Source organism: Castor canadensis, chromosome 11, assembly GCF_047511655.1.
Source record: "Castor canadensis chromosome 11, mCasCan1.hap1v2, whole genome shotgun sequence".
Classification (NCBI taxonomy): domain Eukaryota; kingdom Metazoa; phylum Chordata; class Mammalia; order Rodentia; family Castoridae; genus Castor; species Castor canadensis.
The window spans coordinates 16538039-16563025 of NC_133396.1; the positions used below are offsets into that span (position 1 = coordinate 16538039).

At 41.2% G+C, this 24987-nt stretch overlaps 1 protein-coding gene across 1 annotated transcript in view; it reads left to right on the forward strand.

Annotated features, from left to right (window-relative positions):
- The first annotated feature begins 2451 nt into the window (after positions 1-2451).
- The window catches only part of LOC109702645 (leucine-rich repeat-containing protein 37A2-like), a 34234-nt gene continuing 11698 nt past the window's right edge, over positions 2452-24987 (forward strand). The window contains exons 1-8 of the mRNA XM_074045490.1: positions 2452-2649; positions 3507-3976; positions 4265-4651; positions 7610-7681; positions 8584-8655; positions 9818-9889; positions 21066-21137; positions 21663-21737. Coding sequence (XP_073901591.1) covers positions 2467-2649; positions 3507-3976; positions 4265-4651; positions 7610-7681; positions 8584-8655; positions 9818-9889; positions 21066-21137; positions 21663-21737 — 1403 coding nt within the window. The 5' untranslated portion in view covers positions 2452-2466. The remainder of the gene's footprint in view (positions 2650-3506; positions 3977-4264; positions 4652-7609; positions 7682-8583; positions 8656-9817; positions 9890-21065; positions 21138-21662; positions 21738-24987) is intronic.

The window sequence follows — 24987 nt, forward strand, 5'->3', positions numbered from 1 at the left end:
TGTCTCCAAGAAAAAAAAATTAAAATTTAAAAAGAATGACTCATTATTGGGTGCTATCATTATATGCAGGATGTTTAGAACAAGGAAATTTCTCAATTTATTTCAATAGTGGTAAAAGAGCTAAAGAATACAGACCCACTGAAGAGACAGTAGATGCCAGAAGTGAAGAACTGCAGGAGTTAATTCAAGTATGTGGAGAGGAAAGCTCAAGGGTTCCTTAGCCAGTGTAGCCATGATTGAAAACAGCCAACAGGATTTGGAGGATTTGCTCATGTATCATTCTTAGCAAATGGGAAACTCTGAAACTGAATTGAATGCGGGGATTTCTGGGGCTTTTCCTAAATGTCCAGCCTTGAGTCTGAGTTCATGTTTGAGGTATGGAGAGCAGGACTGAGGCCTCTGAGTACTAGTACAGTTTTGGACCCAAGAGAGGAGCTAGGCTCCCTCTGCAGTAGTTTGAGAGGCCAGGATGCTTGAACATAAGTCTTTTTTAGAACTCTTCCCAATCAGGATCCCAGGGATTAGGAACAAAGTAAGAACTTCAGCCTTATGCCATTATGTTACAGATGTGAAAACCACTATGCCTTTCAACTTTGTAGGACTGCCTAAATCTCAGTGTCTCCCCATGTCTCAAGGAGAATATTTTGCCTTCCAACGAAGCTTTCTATAAATCAATTATATGAAAGTCCTTAATCAGGGATTACATAGCCAAGGTAATTTCTAGAAGGAAATAGACGTTACTTACTATGTATAGGATGTTTTAAAAGGGGAGGAGCAAAAAGTGTGTTTCGTGCCAGTGGGAACTTAGGGGTTTTTGATCATTTAATTTACCCTGAAGTTGTGAAGTATTTTGTCTTGAAATGGTGAAGACAGTGTGGTTGCCTTCTTGATATGCAGGTGATATGCAGGAATTTTCAGGTGTTGAGGGTTCTTGGTCCGCTCTGAGATAGAAATCAAAGTGGACTCAAGCAGCAAAAGTCAGAACGATTTTATTTGTAGAGAAGGGAAAGGCTGCATGGGGGCATGCAGCGGACCAGGTTGGAAATTGGGTTTTATAGCTTTTTTTTTTTTAATTGACCGAGGGCAGAGGTGTCTCTCTGGTGCAAACAGATGTTTCCTGGAAAGGAGAAGTGTCTCCCTGGCTAATTACCACCTTAGGGACCTCCTGCAGTCTGCCCTTCATTCTGAAAAAGTATTCGAATCTTTTCCCATGTAAAATAATGATTTTAGTTCAGTTTAAATGAAACCAGTCAAGGACACTTCACACTTTAGGCGGCCTAAGCTTCCTGTGAAATGAGAAAGAAGTTAGCATTGATTGCAGAAATCTGATTAGAACAGATCCGTCCTTAAATGAGGTGACTTTTGGAATCTGTTCCATTTTAAAACCATCAGCATGTGTCCAGCCCTGTGCAAGTCAAGAGGAATAAACAGGATGAAGCCTGTTCTGGGACTTTACATGCTAGGCTGTAGTGGACAATAAACATACAGTAAAATAGGTTATTGTAAGAAGGGCTCTGAAGGAAGTCAATGCCTGTCCACATGTGCACGGGGTAGACCTCTGAGACGTTGTGATGTCACAGCTAGATTCTCGCTGTGTTGAGCCAAGACGGGGTGGGGATGCCTCCCCAGGCCAATGTAAAGGGCCATCTCAGATTCTAACCCTCTGTGTCAGGCCCAGGACCCCTCCTGCAGACCCCTCCTGATGCTCTGGTAGCCCCAGGTAAGGGAGTGGTGAATCATGAACCATGGAACTGGGAGTTTAGAGGAAATGGCAGCATTGTCTAGTAAATAACTGTAATGTACACTCTTTTGCCTACACCCTAATTAGCCCTGGTTTGCAGGTGAGTTGCTTTTCTTATAGAAGCAGTTCAGCCAGGGGGAGAAGACTATCTCTGGGTGTCAGCTTGGAAGAGGAGAAGCTGCCAGAACTGGACTAGCCCTGAGAATATCCCCAGAGGCCCCACTGTCACACCATACCCAATGGGTTGCTGCCCCTAGGTCTGAGCTCCAACCCCACCTCGCTGTGGGGGAGGGGCCCTGTACAAGGCTTTTGTGCCTCCTCTAAGGGAATGGAGTTTGGGTCCTGTCTCTGTGGGAAAAGGCTCTTCACTGCAGGGCATGGAGCCCAACTGGGCCGAGTCTTACAAAATGTTCTGTTTCCTAAACAAACGTGTCATAAAGAAAGGGTGGGGCCGGGCAGGCACTGTTGACAAGGTAAGCTAGGGAAGAAGCTGCCAGAGGCTTTACTCCCTTGACTCTAGCTTAGTCTACTACATATCCCTGTTGCATGTCATGTCTATACTAGGTATTTGGGCCCCAAGGCTCCTTTTTATGTCGCTAGAGTTGTGGTTGTTGGTCCAGGAATTTCCCATTCCGAGTAGGACCCAGGACTCGGTCCAGCTGACCTCCGAAGCACCTGGGCCAACTGAGCCCTGGTCCTCACACTCCTTGGACTGTCTTCCTGACATGCGGCAGATGTTTACACCCCCAGAAGACCAGGGGGACTTTGATCATCTAGGGTCATCTGCTCCCTCGCAGGTGTTTGCCCCACCTCATTTATTGACTGACAGTTTGCTTCAGTTCCTAGACCGGGATTCTGGGAGGCAGCCATCTCCAGAGCCAGATCCATTTGCTGTTGCACATCAGGAGGTGAGTGACGAGCTAAACCTGCCTGAGACCCCCAGAAGCAGTGCCGATGCCCAATAGGGAACAGAATCAGGGCCCCGTGTTAGGGTATGAGGCCGGACACCTTCTGAGAGGACAAAGGACACTCGAGACAAAGGAAAGTCACAAGGCGAGGTTTATTTCTAGCCAGCTAGGGTCCGAGCATCTGCCTGACGCAGCAGGTTTCAACAAGGACCCTGAGAGCAAAGTTTAAGCAGGTCTTATACTCTTTAAAGCATCAGTCATCATCACATAGGAATTCCTCATGCCCCTGGGGTCACATTTTCCTGATCTTGCCCACATTCTGATCTTGCCCACATCCTGGTGGTGGGGTAATATTATTTATTGGGAACTGGGGAAACACCAGAGGTTTACTTATCAGGTTACAAGGAATGCGTTCTCCCATAAATTAGGGGCTAGTAGTGGAATAGAAACCTAAGGTTTAGATAAGAACAGCAAGGGAGTCCTGTTTTGGAAAGTTTATTTACAAGTGGAGACAAAGAAAGGCAGGAATGGGTGCTTATCTCTGCATGGTGCCTTTCATCTCAGAACTTTTGCATGGCTCTAATGGGCAATTCCTCACAGCTCTGTCCGAGGTTACAGCTTTTAATTGACAGTTTACCGTATTTTACAACCCTGTGTCAAGTCTATCTTCCTCTTCACGAGGTTACCCAAGGGTCATGCCAGTTATAGCTGATTTCTAGGCTAGGTGGGCTGCAAGTTAAAGTACCCCAACACCCGCTCTGCCTCCTCCACTTGAAAGTAAGACTCAGACTGTCAGTTTAGAGCAGGCTTCAGACAGCCAAACATTTGATATACCTGTTCCACCTCTTCATCCTCAGAGATCAAAAGCAGCAAAGTTTATTTGCTGGAAACTGAAGAAGGATGCTGCTCAACATCAGAGACTTGATGAGACTGTGGCTGGAACTCCACACCAATTTGCAAACCTTCAGCCAGTTCCAGCTCCAGAGGTGACAGTTCAACCTCCAGCTCAGGATCAAGCTGATCAGAATATCTTGCCCAGCATTACAGAGAAGCCTGTGCATCTCCAACTTAGCATAACTGTACAACCTATTACTGAAGATGAGCTTTCTCCAGCCATGCAAGAGACCCCAGTTCAGCTTACAGAGCCCCCTATGGAGGTTGTACCTCAATCCCCAGTACAACAGGAGATGACAGTTCCAATACCAGGTCAGGATGAAGTTCCATACCCAACATCACCCAGTGTCACATTTCAACCTTCAGACCTGGAATTAACCATAACTACAGAAACCACCACAGGAGCTGACCTTTCTCCCGTCGTGCAGGAGACCTCAACTCAGCCTCCAGAGCCACCTGAGCACCCTGAGGTGACACTTCCACATCCAGTCCAGAATCAGGCTCAGCATCCCAACCTGAATGAAGTCACAGTTCAACCTTTAGCTCTAGGAGTTCCCTTAACTTCAGAGTCCAAACAGTCTACTACTCTGAAGAAGACAACAGCTCCTCCCCCAAAGGTGGAGGTGACACTTCCACAAGTCACAGTTAAGACTTTAAAGCTGGAGCTTACCAAATCTTCACAACCTACCACAGAGGTTAAACATTCATCTATGCAGGAAACCTCAACTCAGCCTCCAAAGCCAGCTGCAGAGACTAAAATTCAGCCTTCAACATCAGGTCAAGATCAGGCTCAGCGTCCAACGTTGGCAGTTACAGAGGCAAATAACACCACAACTCCTCCTCCACAGCACCCTGAGGTGACACCTCCACATTCAGAACAGCTTCAGTCTGGTCTGGAACGTACCACTATTGCACATTCTGTAAATCCCACCACAGAAAGTGCGCTAACTGTGCAAACGGAACCGAATGCCACCCCGTACACCAACATATGTGAGCTCTGTACCTGTCGAGATGAGTCACTGTTGTGTGTTGGTCTCAGCCCAACGCAGAAGCTCCACCGAGTGCCTGTGCCGAAGCCCAACACCTACAAGAAGGTCCTCACCACCCTGTAAGATCCACCTTTCCTCCCTTGTGCTCTGCACTCTGCCTGCATGGCAGCCTTTTCCTCAAGGTCTTCTGGGCCTTCCTCATCTCCCCAACCCACACGGACTGTCTGCTTTTACCTTTTGCTTATCAACTTTTCCTTGTCGGCGTTCTCCTTCTACCGTGGTTCCCTTCCCTGTTCTTTAACTCGCAATTGCCCTTTCTCTTTTTCCTTATCCACTTTTATTCAGCTGCTTCATATCACTGCTGAACCTTTGCTCTCCCAGTTTTGTTCCACCCTCTTTACAACTCATTTCTTTAGTGAGGAGTGAGGATACAACAAAGTGATTAAGAATACATCTGGAACTAGACTACCTGGGTTTCATTTATTAACTTTGTAAGCCTGAGGAAATTATTTAGCTCTGTGACTCAGTTTCCTCATCTGTGAGATGGGAATTATGATAATTACCATTTCATAGGATTGTTGTATGATTTAGATGAATGAGTGCATGTAATACTTACCTGAATACCTAGCACATATATGAATGTTAACTATTAATAGTAATATTCAGTCCCTCAGTTATGTCCAAAACTCATCTTTGTCCTTAGATTTTCTATATATTGTGTCCATTTTGTGCCCAACCCAGGTCTAAGTCACAGAATTATGTGACTTAGTCACAGAATTATGGCATTGTCTCTGGAACATGAAAATGATAGATGTAAAGAAAGGAAAAAAAAAGGCAAAAAAGCGGAGATGGTATATAATGAAATGCTAAAAGAGAATCAGATACTAGCAGCTGTAATTCTTCAGAATCTGTAATCGCTGAGTTGTGGAGGTTATGGAAAAGTGTAGGATAAACTGAAACGTTACCTGGAGCTTAGAGAGTAATTGTTAAATAGACAAAAAACATCCTAGGCAAAGGCGTAGCTGCAGCAGTAACCAGGCTTTAGTAGAACAGTCTGCCTGCAAAGAATTGGGTTAGGAAGCAATGAAAGATATTATAAAAGACCTTGAATATGAACTGTAGGGGTTTGAAAGTTACAGTGAAATGTGGAGAGTCACTAAATGTTTCCAAGGAAGAGCGGCAAATGATTAAAGCAGGCGGATTTGTTGTTTGGTTTGATTTTGGAGACAAAGTCTTGCTATATATAGTCGAGGCTGTCCTGGAACTTGTTAAGTAGCTCAGGCTGGCCTTGAACTCACTCTCCTCCTACCTCAGCCTCCCAAGCACTGTAAACAAACCATGATTCAAGAGAATTATTTTACAATCCCTACTTAGGGTGATCTAGAGGGGAAAGGTTAATTCAAAGAGACTACCTAGAAATTGCTAGCAAAGTGGAGAGGTTAAGTACGAGGGGAGTAAGTCAGAGTTTGTGATGAGAATAGACAGAAAATCCTGGGATTCCCTACATAGAAAGTGCACAGAGGATTTAGTGACTGATGAAAGAGTTGGGGCTCGGACTAAAGAGTTGAGAAAAATCAAACATGACTCCATAGTTTCTGTCCTGTTAGGATATGGATACCATGTGGAAACACAGCATTCCAGAAGGAGAGCCAGTTGGAGGGAATTGAGTTCAGTTTTAGGTCCTTTTACTGGTAAGAAATTAGAAAGCTTGTGGTTGAGTGGAAATGTCCACTAGGCAGATGAGCTGGCTTCTTCTCTCCACCTCCAGAGAAAGTGTATGTAAACTGAATAGGAGAGTGTTGCTGAGGGGTAAGGACAGAATTAAAGGTAAATGTTCAGAGGTATCCAGAGTGAAACTGAACATAAGGTATTGAATAGCTTCTTTTTGGCAGAGGCTGGGGTTTGAACTCAGGGCTTCACGTGTGCAAAGCAGGCGCTCTACTGCTTGAGCCACATCTTCAGTCCATTTTACTCTTTTTATTTTGATGATGGGGTCTCATGAACTATTTGCCTGGGTTGGCTTTGAAACCATGATCCTCCTGATCTCAGCTTCCCAAGTAGCTAGCATTAAAGGCATGAGCCACTGGAGCCTGGTTTAACAGCTTCTTTTAATCATGTGTTACCCGAGGATACATTCCCACTTTTAAAAAAAGTCTCAGAAGCTGGTGTGGTGGCTCACATGTTTAATCCCGCCACTCCAGAGGCTGAAATAGGAGAGTCTGAACTTGGAGGCCAGTCTTGACTACATAGCAAGACTGTCTCCAAAATACAAATGGTCAGGGATGTAGCTGCGTGGTAGAGCACTTGCCTAGCATTTTCAGATTGCCTGTGTTCAATCCCCAGCACCTCCAAGGGTCAAAGAAGTATATAGGAAAAATATGAAAGTATGCAGCCCCCCTCATACCACTCTTCCATGCCTACCGCCCATAAGATAACCCCTGTTATACACCCCTGTGTGTCCTTCCTTCTTCTTTCTCTCCTTTGCAGTTTCTCCCTAATGAGGTAATACTTCCATTCTTTCTCAGATTTGTGCTTTCCCTTATTCAGCAGAGCGCTTTCCACATCATCACATGAATTTCCCTCATTTCTACTTGTCCTCACCCTTCAGGGTTGCACTTCCTTCTTTCTATGTGCTCAACCTTCCTAAGATCATTTAGGCAAAGCTTTGGTGTTACCTGGCAGAGTTTCTTTATTCTTATTTGCTAATAATGATAAAAATTATTGCCCATTGTCCAGTGGAATTATGTATCCTTTTCTCACTGATTGGTAGGAGTCAGTTTAAACACACATCATTTTGAGAAAAACACTTAAATCCAAAGTAATTGACTTGCATTATATATGTAAGAGATTGGACAGTTGGGAGTTAAGCTTCTGATGAGAGGCCTCATCATTCATGCCACTCTTCTCACTTTATTTCTTTATTAATTGCAATCTGAAAAACTGGGAGTTCTGGACGTTAGAAAGCTGGTATGTTTTCCTGTATTTGAATATCCCCTCCCCCAGGTTGCAATGATTCTTTCACTTATTCTGCTCATTATTTTCCTACTTATTCAAGGTTATAAACTGTCTCTTCACAGAAATTTCCATGGAAACGCTATTGATTACATTGATAAAAATACATGGAAAGCCTATCGTTGGACTGAGAAACTGTGAGTATTTTCTTTCCAAATATGAATACAAAAACTGCATTGTAAGAGCCTCCTTGGTTCAGAATTTTGAGGTCAGTATCTCTGAGCAAATGTATTTCCCCTCCACATCCTACATTGACCTCTATTGATGGAAATTATGTAGTTATTTTAAACATCAAATTTTATAGGGACTGGGGGTTATAGCTCAGTGGTAGAGCACTTGTCTTTCATGTTAGCCAAAATGAAAATAAAATACAAACTTTCATGGTTCCTCTTTGAAATAAGAAACAATTTAAATTGATTTTCCATTGTACAAATGAAATAACAGGTACAGTGAAAACCCTCCTTCTCATAATCCCCCACTATTGAGGTAATGACTACTCTGAATTTGTTACCTATCCTTCCATATCTTTTCCCATGCATATATACATATTTACACACAGCAGATTATTTTGTGTGATTTTCATATCTCTTTTTACATAAATGCTAACATCCTGCCTCTTGAGTCTTTCTCTTCACTATGTCATGTCTCTTTCCTTCCCTGTACATAGAAGTTTCCCTATTAATTTAAACTCCTGCACAATATTCCATAGTACGGACACATCATAGTTCATTTCATAATCCCTTATTTTTTTTAGAGCACGTCAGGTTCTCCTGTTGCACTCATAGCTACAGTGAACAACCCTGTACATACTTCTTTGTGAGCATGGACAAGTATTGCTGTACAATAGGGATCTAGGAATGGGATGGTTAAGGTGAAGACTATTATAGACAGGGAATTTTAATTGCCCTCCAAAAAGTGGTGCCAACTTACACACCAGGGAACAGAATATGACAGTACCCATTTCCCCATACCTTTCATCACTCGATACTCTCTCTCTTTTTGATGAATTTTGATCCAGCGATAACCTTTCATCTTCCAGAATTCTCAGTGAAAATCGCCTGACTGAATTACGTAAGGATTCATTTGAAGGCCTGCTGTCCCTCGAGTATTTGTAAGTTAGTCAGTTGATCATATTTATTTGTGAGTTACTATCTATGAAATGTATAAAGGGTTCAAATGAGATAATTTCTGAAATCTCCAGCAAAAAAAATTCTGCACTTGTGTAAGTCTGTGTGGGTCTCAGACTATCTCTGGCATTAAATACTCCCTATACATTTTCAGATTTCTAAAAATTATATAGATAAGAGAGATGTAAAAACAAAATACTCCACTTACAGCAGAAAACGGGCAATAAGGCCTGAGCAATTATGGTGCTCATATGAACCTTATTTTATAAGTGTTCCTATGCCATATACTTCTTGTATTTATATTTAGTCTACAGCCCATGGGTCAAATCTAATCCACATGCTTTTGTGTAGCTCATAAGTTAAGAATTGGGTTTTTTTTGTTGTTGTTGTTTTTCTTTTTACATTTTTAAGGAGCTTATCTGAGTCACTTTTTTGGTCACTGTAACCAAATGCCTGGTAAAGGAGCAAAGACACATTTTGGCTCAGTTGAGTGGTTTCGGTCTGTACCTGCACTCTCCATTGTTTCGGGGCCTCTGGGAGGCAAAGGTGTGGAGGACAAGGCTGCTAACCTCACGGCAGCCAGGAAGCAGCAAGAGGGAAGAAAGAGGGTCTTGGTCAAAGGCATGCTCCTAGCGACCTGCGCCTTCCACCTTAGCCTCACTTTCTAATCGCTCATTCAGCTGTGAGCTTCTCAGTGGGTGAATCCATCAATGAAGTCAGTGTCCTGATGATTCAGTCACCTCTCACACCACCTGTTGGTGACCAAGTCTTTAACATGTGAGCCATTTGGGGGGGCACTTCATATCCAAACTTAGAAGGGTTATAAAAAAAAAGAAGAAGAGAACTCAGGACCGTGCACTTATAGACAGGAACTCCACCACTTGAGCATGACTCTAGCCCTTGTTATACCCATAATAAAAGTATCCCTCAAGATCTACAGTGAATGTTTTATTTATGAAAATCACGAAGGTGAGATTCTTAGGTGGGAGCAGGATTAGGGGGCTCTAGAAAGTTCAAATACAAATCCAAAGTTTAGAGTTTAGAAAAAATTATGTTTTCAATATTATTGAGTCTAAATTCTATCTATTCATGCTAATTAGATACCTAATAGCTAATCAATGCAATGTTTTCTTTTACTTTTCCTAGAGATTTATCCTGCAATAAAATACAGTATATTGAAAGAGGGACATTTGAATCACTACCTTTTTTGAAATTCGTGTAAGTTACTTCATTATGCCTGGAATCTTGCTACTCATTTTGAAAGATAATTAAAATTTTGCTAGTAGAAAGTTACTAAAATTAATTAGCAGGTTCTTTAGTCTGCACCAAAGATGAGAATCATTACAGGTCAGAGTGAACAGTCCAGAGCAGTGCTTCTCCATCAGTGTGACTTTACCCCCAGGTGACACCTGGCAGCTGTGGATATGCTATTGGCACCTAGTGGGCAGACAATAGGGATGCTACTGAATATCCTGCAATGGACACAGAATTGTCCATAAATGACAAATGTCAAAGAAATGTCCAAAATGTCAATAGCACTGAAGTTGTGAAACCCTGTTGTAGAGAAATAAAGATCACTTAACACAAGTAATCATTGAGCATTCACTCTTTTGTATCTAATGCACTGCATTTGTAAATGTTAAAGTATAAATCATAAGCCAGTATCATCCATAGTGAGATTCCTTTAAGGTATGTGAAAAGTATTGATGTTATAATTCATCATATGTAAGTTAGAGTCACTGCCAATGATAAGTGTTCTGAAAGAATATCTTTTTCCTCTCCTTCTTTGGCTTTTTTTTTTTTTTTTGTAGAAATCTTGGTTGCAATTTAATCACTGAATTGAACTTCGGAACATTTCAAGCATGGCATGGAATGCAGTTTTTACACCAAGTGTAAGTGGAATAGAAGACAAACATGTTTCAAACTTATTTGTGTCTTAAAAAAAAAACAACTGATAACATTACTGTTAGCTAGGTGTAAGCCCTGTACAAATTCTGTGAATAGTACGTCTTGATGCATTCCATTTTTTCAAATAAGGAAACTAACGTACAACAGGTAAGAGCCTTGTGTGACTTATATATGACATGCTCTGCTTTCCCTAGTACTGATCTTTGGCAGGGGCACTGGAGACATCATGCAAGTAACACTCAAATTGGCACAGTCATGGTCCCCCAATGGTGCCGCTCTGATGTGTGAATGGTCCTTGAAGTTCCACTCACAAGCTGAACACTGATTCCTTCTCACATGCAGAGTTCCTAACTGCTTAAATGTTTGCAATGTATAGCTGCTTACAGAGCGCCAAGTTTAACACAGAATCCTCCAGCAAGCAAATGGGGTGGGTGCTTTCTCAATGTCAGTTTCTTCTAAATGACAAATCAAAAGAATTCTAAAAACCTGCCATAGGGCACCTCTCCCCTCAGAATATTATTTTTCAAGAAAAAGATGGTGCTGGCAGAGTGGCTCATATAATAAGAGCACCTGCCTAGCAAGTGTGAGGCCCTGAGTTCAAACCCTGGTCCCACCAAAAAAGAAAGAAAAAGATGGTGTTTGTATTAAGCTTTATGGTGAAAAATATTAATAGGAATATACACTGCTCTAGCCTGACTCCATATACCTTTTTTTTCCTTACTACCTTCAACAAGAAATGTGGAGTTTAATATCTTTTCAGCTCAAAAATTCTATGATGTGCTGGGTGCCATAACCCATGCCTGTAATCCTAGCTACTCACAAGCATAAATGGGATGATCACAGTACAGTTCATGCCTGGGCATAAACATGAGACCTCATTGGAAAAATAACTAAAGTAAAAAGGGTTGGGGATGTGGCTCAAGTAGTAGAGCACCTGCCTAGCAAGCACAAGGCCCTGAGTTCAATCCCCACTACCAAAAAAATAATAACAGTAAAAGTTTAAAAACTCTATGCTGTTCACAAGCACACATTTGTAATCCCAGCACTTGCGAGGCCTAGGCAGAAGGATCTCAAGTTAAAGGCTACCCTGGACTACATAGGAAGACCCTGTTTAAAAAAACAAAAAAAGCAAAATAAAATAAAACCTGTGATGTTGAAGAGCCTGAAGGTCATCTGAGACTCGAGAAGGACAAATTTCACCTTGAGTCTCCAAACCCAACTTTGGGAAAGGTCATCCACCTGCCTCGTGCATCAGAAATCCAGGTTCCCAAGTTCCCTTCTGGTTGGAGGGAGGGTTGAGATTTGCCTGGAGGTGGATTAACTGCTCTTACAGATGGTCCTGTGTAGCAGCCTCCTTTATCCCTTCACTAATTTGCTGATGCCTATTTGGGGAAAGAACCCTAGGGGGTCTTTGCTTTCCAGTCAAAGTAGGGATGGGTATTCGGTTAGTTAAGACTCATAAAGGAGGATGCACCAACTTGTTATTTCTAGTTACTGTGTTACTTCAGAGGAAAAGACATTTGTTTCCTGGTGATGAGAAAACCAGAAGACATAGCACATGGCTCAAATAGTACAGTGACTGCTTACCAAGCACAAGGCCCTGAGTTCAAATCCCAGTGTTGACTGGTATTAGATTTACCCCTGGGTGCCAGGTAATTACAACCCAGTAAATCTCTTGAGTAAAGCCTCCATGTTACTGAAAAACAATAACCCAACAAGTTAGCAACATGTTAGGGCCCAAATCCACCATAAAGGGGAGCCAAAAGCTCATTAGCAAACCACCATTCTTCGAATGGTCATAGTAATCCTATCTCTGTTTCAGATGAAATCAGGAATGAAACACAGAACACCAGTAGTGGTTAAGTGTAATTTTCCCCCAACTTTAAGGTGCTTCTCCTTCATTCTCCTACACAGGTCCAGACTGATAGCTTAGTTTTTAAAATTCTTTTAGTTGCTTCATTGGTTCTGACAACACAAGTGCCACTATTTTAGAAACTGAAGGATTCTACCAAGTAGAAAGGATATACCTTATTTGGATAGAGCATTTTCACAGGGCTTGTCTGCCTCTTCAGAATTGTGCCAAAAATGCAAAGCACTAAGAGAGACAAAGAGGGAAATCCAGGCTTTATTCCTGTTGAACTACTTGTTCCACTATGGAGAATATCCACAAGCAGGAGCGGCCACACTACGAAGGCAAACTGAGCTGCAGTCTCACAAACACCCTGTTGCTTCCTCCCAGACCGCTAGCATTGCTTCCTACAGATAGCTTAGGTGCCTAAAAATTGGCACGCTTCAGGCTGCGGTCATCGCTTTTGATTTGTACTGGAATCCCGGCAGCTTCTCAGGTTGAGAGAGGGCAAATCACTAAAGATGAAAATAACAGCTCGGGTCTGTCCTTTGGGATGATTTAGGTTGGTTGCTTAATTTGTAAATGTTCAAAAGTTTTGAATAATCAATTGTTCCAAATAAGGTATCCAAATAAGGAATATCCTTTCCCCCGGCAGACCCTTCAGTTTCTAAAGTCATGGAGCTTGTTGTTACACAAACATACATAAGTGGCATGGGGCATTACCTGTCTTCTGGCTACTTCCTGCTGGCTAGGGGCAATGTGGGGGGTTATTGAGTCTGGAAAGTTTGTAGAAGCATGATGGCCTTGAACTGCTCCCCTGAGATAGCCCGAGAAATGGCAGTAATACATTCCTGTAACAGTTTTTGGAGGGTACTAATGAGGCATGGTAGGAACATTACAGCCAGACAGACAAGAATGAGAGAGGGACCACCAGCAGGATTAGCCATAGGTACAAGGAGGAAAGAATATTAGTAGGCTGTACGGATGTTAGCTGTTGTGCTCTGTCCCTGAGTTTTTTTTTTTTTTATCCTGTCCCTAACTATGCCAGACTTACTGGTGAAAAAACAACAATCCTCGTTTAGGAAGAGGCATAGCCTGCCTTTTTCAGCTGTGAGGAGATCTAATCCCCTCCTGTTTTGAAGGCAAGGTCACAATGGGAAAAATAAGGAGTCCCAGTAGAGGGAAGACCCGTGGCATCCACTTAGCCCAGGAAGACCACTGTTCCCAGCTGTCTGTTGTTCACTGTTGGAGATTGGCATTGAGTTCCTGACGTAAAAGCAGCATCCTTTGTGCGTGGTCTGAGTGGTAGCCTGTCTAAAGAAATGTACCCTTTGGGAGACGAAGTGAGCCTTGACACATGGGCCAGCTATCAGCATGAGAAGGAAAACCAAGGGACCTTGGGGTACAGACCTTGGCTATAAGTTTAAGTAGGCAAAGGAACTGGGTGCAGGGGACAAAGGTATATATAGTAAACGGTTCCAGTCACAGGTGTGGCCTGGTTGGTCATTACCTCAGTCTTTGTTTTGGGAGAGGTTCCAGAGTTGCTATCTGGAGGGCAGAAGCAGTTTAGGTCTAAAACTAGAAACACCTGCTTCGAATGCAGAGGAAGTAAAAGTCAGAATGCTCCCAGTTAAACAGACTGCCTAAGGGAAGATAACTCCATGAGCATGGGCTACTAAAAAGATAAGTTTGGAGCCAGCAAAAATAATGTCTTTTTACCTAAAATGAAGGCCTTGGCCAAAAATATGAGTTTGCCTTCTGTCAGAGGTGCTGCAAAGGCTTGAGTGAAAGGCCAGTAGCCCTGCATAAGATCTTTAAAACCTCTCAGCTTTAGTAACTTTTGTGAGGCCTGGCACAGGGGAGTCCATCCGGATTGTGAAGCTTTTCCCTCTCGTCTCCAAACTCTCTCTGAAGAGAGTTAATTAATCTCTCTGAAGATTTTGTTAATTAACCATCTGGTTAATGAGAGTCACTTGGTGCAGGAATACCTTCTCCTGGATGTTCTCGGCATTGGAGGGGAAGCTTCAGGCAGGTCAGGTGGGAATCAGTGCCAGATAAGACCCATTTGCCCAAACAATAAGAAACAAAAGAGGTTTAGAAGAAATGGGCCTACCTGGCATTCATTTTTAGTTCTGCTTGGACTATAGATGATATCCTGACAACTTAAAAATGCTGCAGAATGTTAACAGACAATAGTTAAAGATTTTGAAAAAAAAAGCCAGCAAAAGTAAATATCTAGAAGGCTGACTCAATTGAAAAATAGGTACTAGGTAGAGTTATTTTGGGTTGGATTGCAAATGCTCCAAAGAGGGACCCAGACTGAGAATGACAAGACTTAGAATAGCCATAGTTAAAATGCTGAAAAATAGTTTGGGAATTGTCAGAACATTTAGTTATCTCCTTTGTGGACCACATTTTTAGGAAAATAATTATGACTGATAGTATAAAAACAACAGCACTAAATGCTCTTTGTTACAGTTAGGAACATATGGACACAAACTTGCAAAAGTCTAGCATCCTTAACTTTAGATCTCTTACAAGTTAGGGGGACAATGCCTGTGATCCCAAATAGCCTTATTTTCTAATGTACAAGTATATTTCATACATACACAGTAACACTTACTTGACTAAAACTAATATAGGCCAGGTTCTAAGTAGTAGGACTGCCCAAATAGAAAGGTTTTTCTGACTGTTACTGATAACAAACAGCACACCTGCCAAAAGTTTCATTAACCATTTTCTATGTCAAAGGTTTCGATGTAACACTTTTGGATAAAGAACTTTGGCTGTTTAGTTAAATTTAATGCTTTTTGATATGAGAGCTTTAGCTCATCATTTTACATAAATTGACACTTTTAACTTTGCAAATGTTTGTACAATACTTAAAGTCTAGACACAGAACACAGTAATAAGGTGATCATGTAAGAGCCCTTTGCATGAGCAAATACGTAAATGAACTCTGATTTAGTAGTACTTAAAGCTTGATAAAATCTTTCCTTATAACAATTTTTTGCAGATGTTACTCAGAGCAGAAAAATATTAAGATAGCCTTGTTTTATGGGCATAGAGAATTAGATTTTAGTTTGACATGAACCTAGAAAATCTTTTAGGCAACTCTTAGATTATAGTCAACTTTTAACTTTATCACATACCGAAGCTTTTATTATACACTTTTAAGACTTACTCAGAACCTTCATATAACATTCTGAAACTTCTGATGGTTTGTCCTTACCCCTCTTCTCCATATTTGGAACAATCTTTAAGACAAACTCTTCTTTACAAAATACTTTTTCATCCGAAAGCTTTCTTTCCCTTTAACTTTTCCCCAAACATACACTCAATACCTATCTATATCCTTTCTACTTGTTGACTTTGTAACTTGTATTTAAAAATAACTTTTATAAGAATTTTAAATTTAAGTAAAATTTTTTTTTAATTAGCCTTATATTTATACTGTATAGACCCATATATACAGGCAATTTTAAACTGTTTTTATGCAATAAGTAATTTATAAAGATACCATTTGTTAATAAATCTAATTATAAAAAAATTGAATATAAATTACACTTATGATGGAATAAAACAGATTAAAGTTACTGTCCATAAAATAATGCCTATAATTTAGACAGATCTGATTGACATAACCTTTGAAAAACTGGTTTTTCTTAAAAGTAGCAGCAGAAGAGGTGGAGGAAAGAAGAGAACAGAAGCCTTTCATTTCGTTACATTAACTCTATAATAAGAATCATCCTAAAGATGTTTAAACACACACATAGTAAAAAAAAGTTTTAAGTTAGGCATGCCATACATGTCAATTTAAGCACATGTATATTCAAGAGTTCAAGAACATATAAAAATTAAGTGGCCACAGTACATTGATTAGTTATTTTAAAAAAATTTTCGGAGCAGATTGAGATGTGTCCCATTTTGTTCTTTTAGGACTCGTTTTGGGCAACGTAACACCTGTGGCAAGAGTCAATTCTAGGAAAGTGTTTTGAGTCAGTCTCAGTCTCCAATAAGAAGACTGTTGTCATAGCTATCAAACTTTTGTCTCTAATAAGTTAATCATACAATAATAGCCATACACAAAATTTACACAATGAAACATAAAACAATTACATTAATTTCAAGTGCACTCTTAGATATGGAAGGCTTTAGATCTACCTCTAGGGGTGTTTTTAATAATTTTTAAGAATAGTTTGCCTTGGGCTACAGTAACTTTGTTATAAGACAAATCTTTAAAATAAATTTAGGGAGCCTAGTCTTGTAGTGTTGGCATTCCATATCCTTGTCAGGACAAAGGATACAGGATGCATGAGGGGATATACAAGTCCATCCTCTTATTTTATACTAAGAATTTTGTTTTTAAATTAGAATTTGTATGACAGGCTGGAAAATGGGCAGAGGGCAAAGTAAAAAGGATTACCTCTCCAGTGAAACTGGTGATAGTAAGCATGGAAAAGGTAGAATGAGTTAGCCCCTCAAGAGTTAATATTTAGGTAAGGCAACTCATGAAAAATCCAAATGCCTTATTGAATCTGTAGCAGAACTCAGGAAGGCTGCCCTTTTGTCTTTTAGTTCATGCCATAATCTAGAAAACAGATTTTAATTTTTATTTTAAATACATGGGGCATTTTAGATAGAGAACTGAAATTCTGTCATTGGTTTTTCCATCCTGTGCCTACATGAGGCTGAGGTCATGGGTCCATCATCCCAACTGTATTGTGCCTTGGCCAGGACAGCAAACGGGCCAGCCCATGGTCGCTACCTGCAGTGACCTGGATATGACCTGATCCCCTTCCTGGTCTTGACATGTCTGCAGTGGGAAAACTACCCACCATAAAACAAGACTTAAAGGAGAAAACTGTTAGTAGAGTGTTTAGGCAGACTTAGAGGCTTAGTCTTAGGTGAAAAACCAGGAGGCCAGTACAGAAAAGTAGCTCCAATCATAGGCCACATGTCATTTAGATTTCCAATTGATTTTATGTTTGTAGTCCTGGGACCATATGAGTCACTCGGGGTGCAGAAAGAACAGACAATGTGACTTGATCAGGACTTTTCTTTCCCTTTCTCCCTGTCCATTTCTGTCTCTACTGTCCTCATATGTGTAAGGTACTGCCGAATTAAGACCACACCACATGTGGAAAGGAAAGGTTTATTGGTCCAGACTGCAGGGCCATCACTCTTGGGTTCAGAGTGAGGTGGCTTGGCTAAATTGGGTAGTGGGCTTTATAGGAGGGTCCGAGCCATGGGGGAGGGAGAGAGAGTCTCTGGTCTCTGATTATCTGCGATCACCAGATGAAACAGGTCGACATGCCTGGCTAGTTGAGTAACTGGAAGTTCCTGAGTTGTTTTGCAAGCTGAGAAACAATCAGGCAGGGAGAAACAAGCAGTCATAAATCGGGGTCTGGTTTTAAGGTGTAGCCTCGGGTCCTTCCACCCACCCCAAGAATGCCAGGGACCTAACAATCTGTATGGCCAGTCCAAGAGAGGAGACAGGAGCTGGACATGGAGTAGGAGGAGTGAAAGTAACCTCCATAATGGCTGAGACAAATTTAGAGAAAACTTTTAAAGTTATACATTGTTTATATCTTGTGAAATGAGAAAAAAGGAAAGGATGACATAAAGCTAGGTTGAAGCCAGAGGAGACGGTTTTTGATGGTGATGTAGCTGTGGATGGTAAGGTGTTGGGTGCAAATCCAGCCATGGAAGATGGTCTCTGGTGGACCTGTCAAAGAAAGGAAAGGGTGGAACAGCGGTGAAAAAAAGGAGAGAGGCAGTGGGAACTGGGGAGGAAGACTCCAGCCTCCATTCAGTGCCTGAGAGTGAACCTGGGAAGAGCTGCTGCTGTCCACTGCTTTTCAGGTTGTAACAGCAGAGAGCTAGAGTCAAACCTACAAGCTCCAGCAGTTTGAACAAAGGGAGGGTCGGACTTGAGATAAAAGAAAGCCTAAAGAGACCTCTTGCCATTTGCTGTTTCTCACAATAAAGTTGTCAGGTCTCGGAGGACATTGGGATTAAAATTTTAAATTTGGGCCATTTAGAGGAATTGTCTAATTTGTATTGAAGTCAAATTTAGAAAAACAGATGAGGATTTTTCATTTTAGATTGCCCTTTAGGCTCAGTTTGGTAAAATTGTATAAAAGACACCCCAGGGGGAGTCAGAGGAAATCTTTGAGTGGGTATTACCCATGGCTGCGGTTAGGAAGTTTTCCCTAGGATGTCCCCCAGAGAAAACTTGCAAAACTGGAAAAACGAACCTGGGGCCACAGAGTAACCAGGGCCAGACTCACCAGGAGCCAAGTTGGCTGGAAGGTGAGAGGTAGAAATAGGAATACCGAAGGGGAGAATGGCCAGACTGACACACTGAGGTGCCACACAGCCCATCCCTGTAGAAATCAGAGCCGGTGTTGAGTGTGGAGTGGAATCCGCAAAGGGCCCTGCAGGAGGTCTCAGAGGAATGAGAAGTTAGGAGCGTATGTATGACTAAAAGGTCAGGCCCCACAGTAGTGTGGCAGAAAATATAGTAGTGTTAGCATCATATAGAGGATAGTGAGGTGGGAAAGGAGAGGAAGGGAGAAAGAGAGAGGTTAGACAGTTTTGGGGATAGAGGTGGGCACCAGCTGCACACCTCAAGGGAACTTAGCCATCTCTTGGCCTTTGTGTGTCTCTTTCAAGTCCGGACCAGATTCCCCACGGGGGTGCATCATTGACCTTATGAGGATCACCATGAAATCACAGTAGCCCCGAAAGGGTGTCCCTCCCCACATCCCTGCTCAAAACTCTCCTGGGTTTCAGCACCAAATGAAAGAAAAGTGGAAGCTGGAGGTGTGGCTTAAGTGGTAGAGTGCTAGCCTATGAAAGAAAAGTGAAGAAGCTGAAAAGAGACACACTGAGAAAGCATCTGTGACCTTCATAAGCATCAGGTCTTTATTAGGGAGACGAGACCTGAGAGGGGCAAGAGAGCACGCCTTTCTTACAGCCTGGGGATTTTAAACATCCTGTGGGGTGGGGAAATGGAGGTTGGAGGGGGATGGGCATTAGGTAAGATGGTTGGGAAGGAGGGGGGGGAGGTGCTGGACATTAGTGGGAAGGTCATTGGGGTTGGGGACTTATGCGTGTTATGTTTCAGTGTTTCTCTGCATTCCAGCAGTTATGTTCTTACTTCATCATTTTCACTAGTGTCACCATGTGCCATGATTTTAGATCACAGGGAAAAGGGAATAAAAAAACTATAATGCTCATCGAGGCTTTCCCGTATGAGGTTAAAAATTGTAATCAATTTTTGTATAGGTAATATACTCTAAAAGTTGTTTAAAAAAGTTATTTCTATATTAAGCCCTCTCAAAATTAAGTTTAAGGTACAGCTATCTTGAGCCCCTTTTTTCATAAAGGTTAAACACAGGCTTTGGAATCAGAACTGAGTTCAAATTCCAGCTTTGCCTCTTACTTGCTTGGTGACCTAAGACAAGTTACATAACCAATCTGTGCCTCAGTTTCCTCTTTTGTAAATGGGGTAATGACAACATCTACCTCACAAGATTATTGTGATGATTAAGTGTGAAATGATGATAACAGATGCCTGGCAGCCCAATGGAAACTAGCTGTAATAGTCATTTGTGTGCTCCACAGAAGTTACACTAATGATTCTTGGTTAGAGTTAACCTAAAGGCAGGTTTTCTTTTCTTCCTATTTCTTTCTTTACTTTTTGTTTTTGTTTGCTTGACTTAAACAATTGAAAAGAAAACCTATCCAGCCTTTTGAAGTAAAAATTTATATCAAAAGTGAATTTATGCCAGGCACGGTGACATGTGCCTGTAGTCAGTTAATGAGAGGCTGATGTAAGAGGACTGCTGGAGCCCAGGAGTTCAAAGCCAGCCTGGGCTACATAGCAAGGCCCTGTATCAAAGGAGAGAGACAGGGAGAGGGGGAGGGAGAAGGGGAGGAAGGGAAAGGGAGAGAATAAGTTTATTCATCTCACTGATATGTAAACAGAATGATATTAATTTATGCAGCAAACATTTGTTAAATAACTGGTAAATTTCAGGCTCTATGCCAGGCACAGGGATGATAAGAACAATAAAGTGTGGTCCCTGCCTTAACCTGCTGATAGTCTGGGTGATTGACAGGTGACAAGTGATTAATTACCTGCAGTATAACAAAGGCTGTGATGTGACAGAAGAATACAAGTAAGAGTATGGGATGGGAGCATGGGTTTAACGGGTTCAAATCATAAATTGGTCCTATTTTTTCCTTAATTGAGTGAATTAGATCATGAATTGTTTCACATTCTAAATTGAAAGATGAGCAACCTCGTGAATTATGGAGGACCTAAAATACACTGTTTCCTACAGGGCAGGGCTCCCTACCAGTGTGGTCACTTTGAGAGTTTTTGACCTGAATGTTCTTTGGCATGTTTTTTTCCCTACTTTTCCTCCTCTTTCTTTTCTCCACTTTATTTTTTGGAGACCTGGGTAGATCCCAAAAGAAGGATGCTTATGGATTCTAAAAGTAATTTGTAGGTAAAGACAAAAAATGATTTTTAACCCATAATTTTCATACAAAAATGAATACAAACTTTTCCTGTAGTCTCATCCATACTGAAAATGACCATTTTAGTTCCATTGCATTTTTCAGAATTCTCAGTCGTAATCCTCTGACAACTGTTGAAGATTCCCATCTTTTTAAATTGCCAGCATTAAAGTATCTGTAAGTATTGCAATAATTTTTATGAGTCATGAGATGATTTGTGTTTTTGTTTACTTTCATCAAAGGTTAAGCTGTCATTTTAGTTTTAACTAGGTAATTGAAAAAATGTTATTGGCAAAGGAAAGGATTAAAATGAACAAGACAGCCAGCCAGGGAAGAACACATAGAGATACTCAATATGTAAACACAGGTAGAAATATCATTTATTCCTCAAAGCAAAGAGTAAAGGATAGGAGTGAAAGCAACATGAAAATGAGAAGGAAGATAATGGTTAGAAAAAAGACTTAGGCTCTGGTCAGTGCCAAAGTCATTAATTTGATGATGCAAACAGTAAACTTAAATTTCTTCAATAAGAGTAATTATCTTAAAAAAAAATAAGAGTAATTATCTTATGTGACAAGGTCGTGAAATGGCTCGTTTCATGGGGAAGTCAAACCTGAACTAATAACATTTCCTTGAAAGGTCTTTTTAAGTACACACTGTCTGTGTTGGGGTTCATCATGAATGTGGGCTTTTCTCCCTCAGGGACCTGGGAAAAACACAAGTGCGACTTGCGACACTTGAGAACATCCTCCTGATGACTCTTAAGTTGGAAAAACTGTAAGTTAGTTTTTCTTAGATTTATGTATCGCTTTAGTTTTCTTTGGCTTGATTAATGTCTTAAATCAGGCTTCTTGAGATGCCATTTCCATGTAATAAAATTCACACTTTTTTTTTTTTTTTTTACGGGACTGGGTTTGAACTCAGGACTGCACTTGTTAGGCAGGTGCTCTACCACTTGAGACAAACCTCCCGAATTCACACTTTATACGTCTACAGTTTGATGGTTTTGCATGGCTATGTAATCATGACCCATTCCTGATGTTGAATGACCTTGTCATCCCCAAAATCCCCTCATATCCTTTTGGAGTCAGTCTACTCCTCCCACTGGTAGTCCCTGGCAACCATCAAACTTTTTTTTTTTTTTTTTGGTGGTACTGGGGTTTGAACTCAGGGCCTACACCTTGAGCCACTCCACCAGCCCTTTTTTGTGATAGGTTTTTCCAGATAGAGTTTCACAAAGTATTTGCCCAGGCTGGCTTCAAACCACGAAACTCCTGATCTCTGCATCCTGATTAGCTAGGATTACACCTGACTTTTTGAGCATTTTATAAATGGAATCATATAGTACTTTGTGTTTGGCTTCTTTTACTTAGCATATTCCACTGGCTGTGTATGAGAGTTATACTTGCTCCACATTTTCACCTGATCCTAATATTTCAATTTCTTTCTTAAATTTTAGCCTTTTTTTACTAGTAGGTGTGTAGAGGTGTCTCATTGTCGTTTTCATTTCCATTTCTTTAATAGCTGATAGATAAGGTTGACTGCATTTATGGGCAACTGTCTGCTTTACAGAAGTGTCTGCTCAAATCTGCTCTCATGTTTTAGTTGGATATTTATCTCCTTCTTTCTGAGCTTTTAAGAGTGCTTTACATACTCTGGATCCAGGTCCTTTCTCTCAGATATGTGCTTAGTAAATATCTTCTCTCTGGTTGTGGCTCGTCTTTTCACTCCACTGTCTTCTGAAGAGCAGATGTTTTAAATATTTAAATTTTGATGAACTCTATCTAATGTAGGAAGTTTTTCTTGTATGGTTTGTATTTATGTGTGTATGTGTGTCTTACCTACGAAATCTTTGTCTAAGAACTTGTCACTGGGCAAGGTGGCTCACACCTGTAATCCAACATACTTGGGAGGCTGAGAATAGGAGGACAAAGGTTCAAGGCCAGTCTGGGCAAAAATGTAGTGAGAACTCATCCCAATGAGTTCATACCAAGCCAGGTATGGTGATACATTTCCATAATCCTAGCTACAGCAGAGGCTGTATATAGAAGGATCAAGGTCTCAGGCTAGCCCCAGGCAAAAACATGAGACTCTGTCTGAAAAATAACTACAGCAAGGCCAGGTGTGGTAGCTCACATCTGCAATACTAGTTACTTGATGTTAGAAATATCTTTAAGATATCAGGATATCAGGAGAGACAGATGACACAACTCAGAAGTCAACCAACAAGGCAAAATTTACTTCTGCAGAAGGGTGGGCCATAGACAAAGAGCAAGTACAACCAGCAGGGTTTTATCTCTAATGCAATGCTGCCCCTCCCCTGAATTGGGCAGATTTTGGGGGTCACAGTCTATGCAGTTGGCTAATTTGAAAGAGGACATTGGGATGGGCTGTTGAAGAAAAGTTTAAAAGCTCTAGGAAGCAATAACTGTTTTAGGTTATCAGCTCTGGAACCAGGGGATCTAGTGGAATTTTGTCCAGCTGAGGATAACCACTTTTGTTCTTAATAGAAACTTTTATCATATTAAGTAGCATCCATGAAGCAAGTGTATGGGAAGCAAGTTAGTGAGACTAACATTTGTAACAGCAGGGGTTACTGATTAAATCCTTTGACAGAAAAGACCCAACCTAAGCTGATTCTCACACTTGAGAGTCTGAATTTGGGAGGATCATGCTTCAAGGCCACCCTGGGCAAACAGTTCATGAGACCCCTATCTCCAAAACAACTGGAGCAAAATGGAATGGAGGTCTAAGCAGTAGAGTGCCTGCTTTGCAAATGTGAAGCCCTGAGTTCAAACCCCAATCACACACACACACACACACACACACACAAAGGGCTGGGGGCATGGCTCAAGTGGTTGAGTTAGAAACCATAGTACCAGAGGTGCAGCTCAAGTGCTAGAGCACCTGCTTCTAAGTGCAAAGCCCTGAGTTCAAACCCCAGTCCAATCCCAAAACAAAACAAAAACAAAATTAAAATAAAAAACCCATAGTACCTACAAAACTGTTAAAAATGAGAGGGGAGGGGGCTGAGAAAGAGTAAAATAGATGATCAAAGAACTTTACATGCCTGTTGTAAATATCACAACAAAAGCCCTTTGTACAATTAATTTATGCTAGTAAAAATTAAATTAAAAAAACCACAGTAGCAACCAAAAAAAATCTTTGTGTAAGCCCATCATAAGATTTTCTCCTATGTTTCCTCTCAGAAATTACAGTTACATTTAGGTCTATGATCCATTTTATTTTTTTTGGAAGTTTTGAAAAATATTCTGTAGGGTCTATCACGACATACCACTTACAACAGCTTAAATTGTGACACCTTCCCTCCAATATGGCAAGCTAAGTAGAAATTTATGTGCTCAAGGTTAGTATGGAAAAGGCCCTTCATTTAGCCCTCTGCTGTGATCATTTCCTTACTGAAATCGCCACGATATCAAATCTGTTGGTTTCTGCTCCAGTCTTATCATCCTCAACCTCTCAGAGCATCTGCCAGTTGATCCCCCACTATCAGGGAGATGCCTTCCTTTGGATAGCAGAGTCCTCATCACTAACCAGGCTTCTTAGTTACACAAGGTAGTGGTGTTCTCCCTTGTCCTTCCTCCCTCCTTTCTCTTCCCTTCCTTCCCTCCCATCTTCCTTCCTATTTCTCTTTTTTTCTTCTCTTTTGAGACAGGGTCTTGCTATGTAACCCAGGCTGCCCTTTTTTTTTTTTTTTTTTTTTTTGTGCTGCGTGGGGGTACATTGTGGGATTTACAAAACTTCTTACCATGTATCAAATATATCATACTTGAATTCACCCCCTCCACTGTTCTCCTCCCCCCAGGCTGCCCTTCAATTTGCACTCCTCCTGCCTCTGTCTCCTGAGTGCTGAGATTACAGGAGGCCATCATCATGCCCTGCTGCTTTTTTCTTAGATGGAAAAACACTGCCATTCTCTGTGGCCATTTTCACTCTTTAAGTTTTCTACATACCTCATGCACATTTATAAGAACTGTTTTCATGTGCTCATGCTAACATACATGTA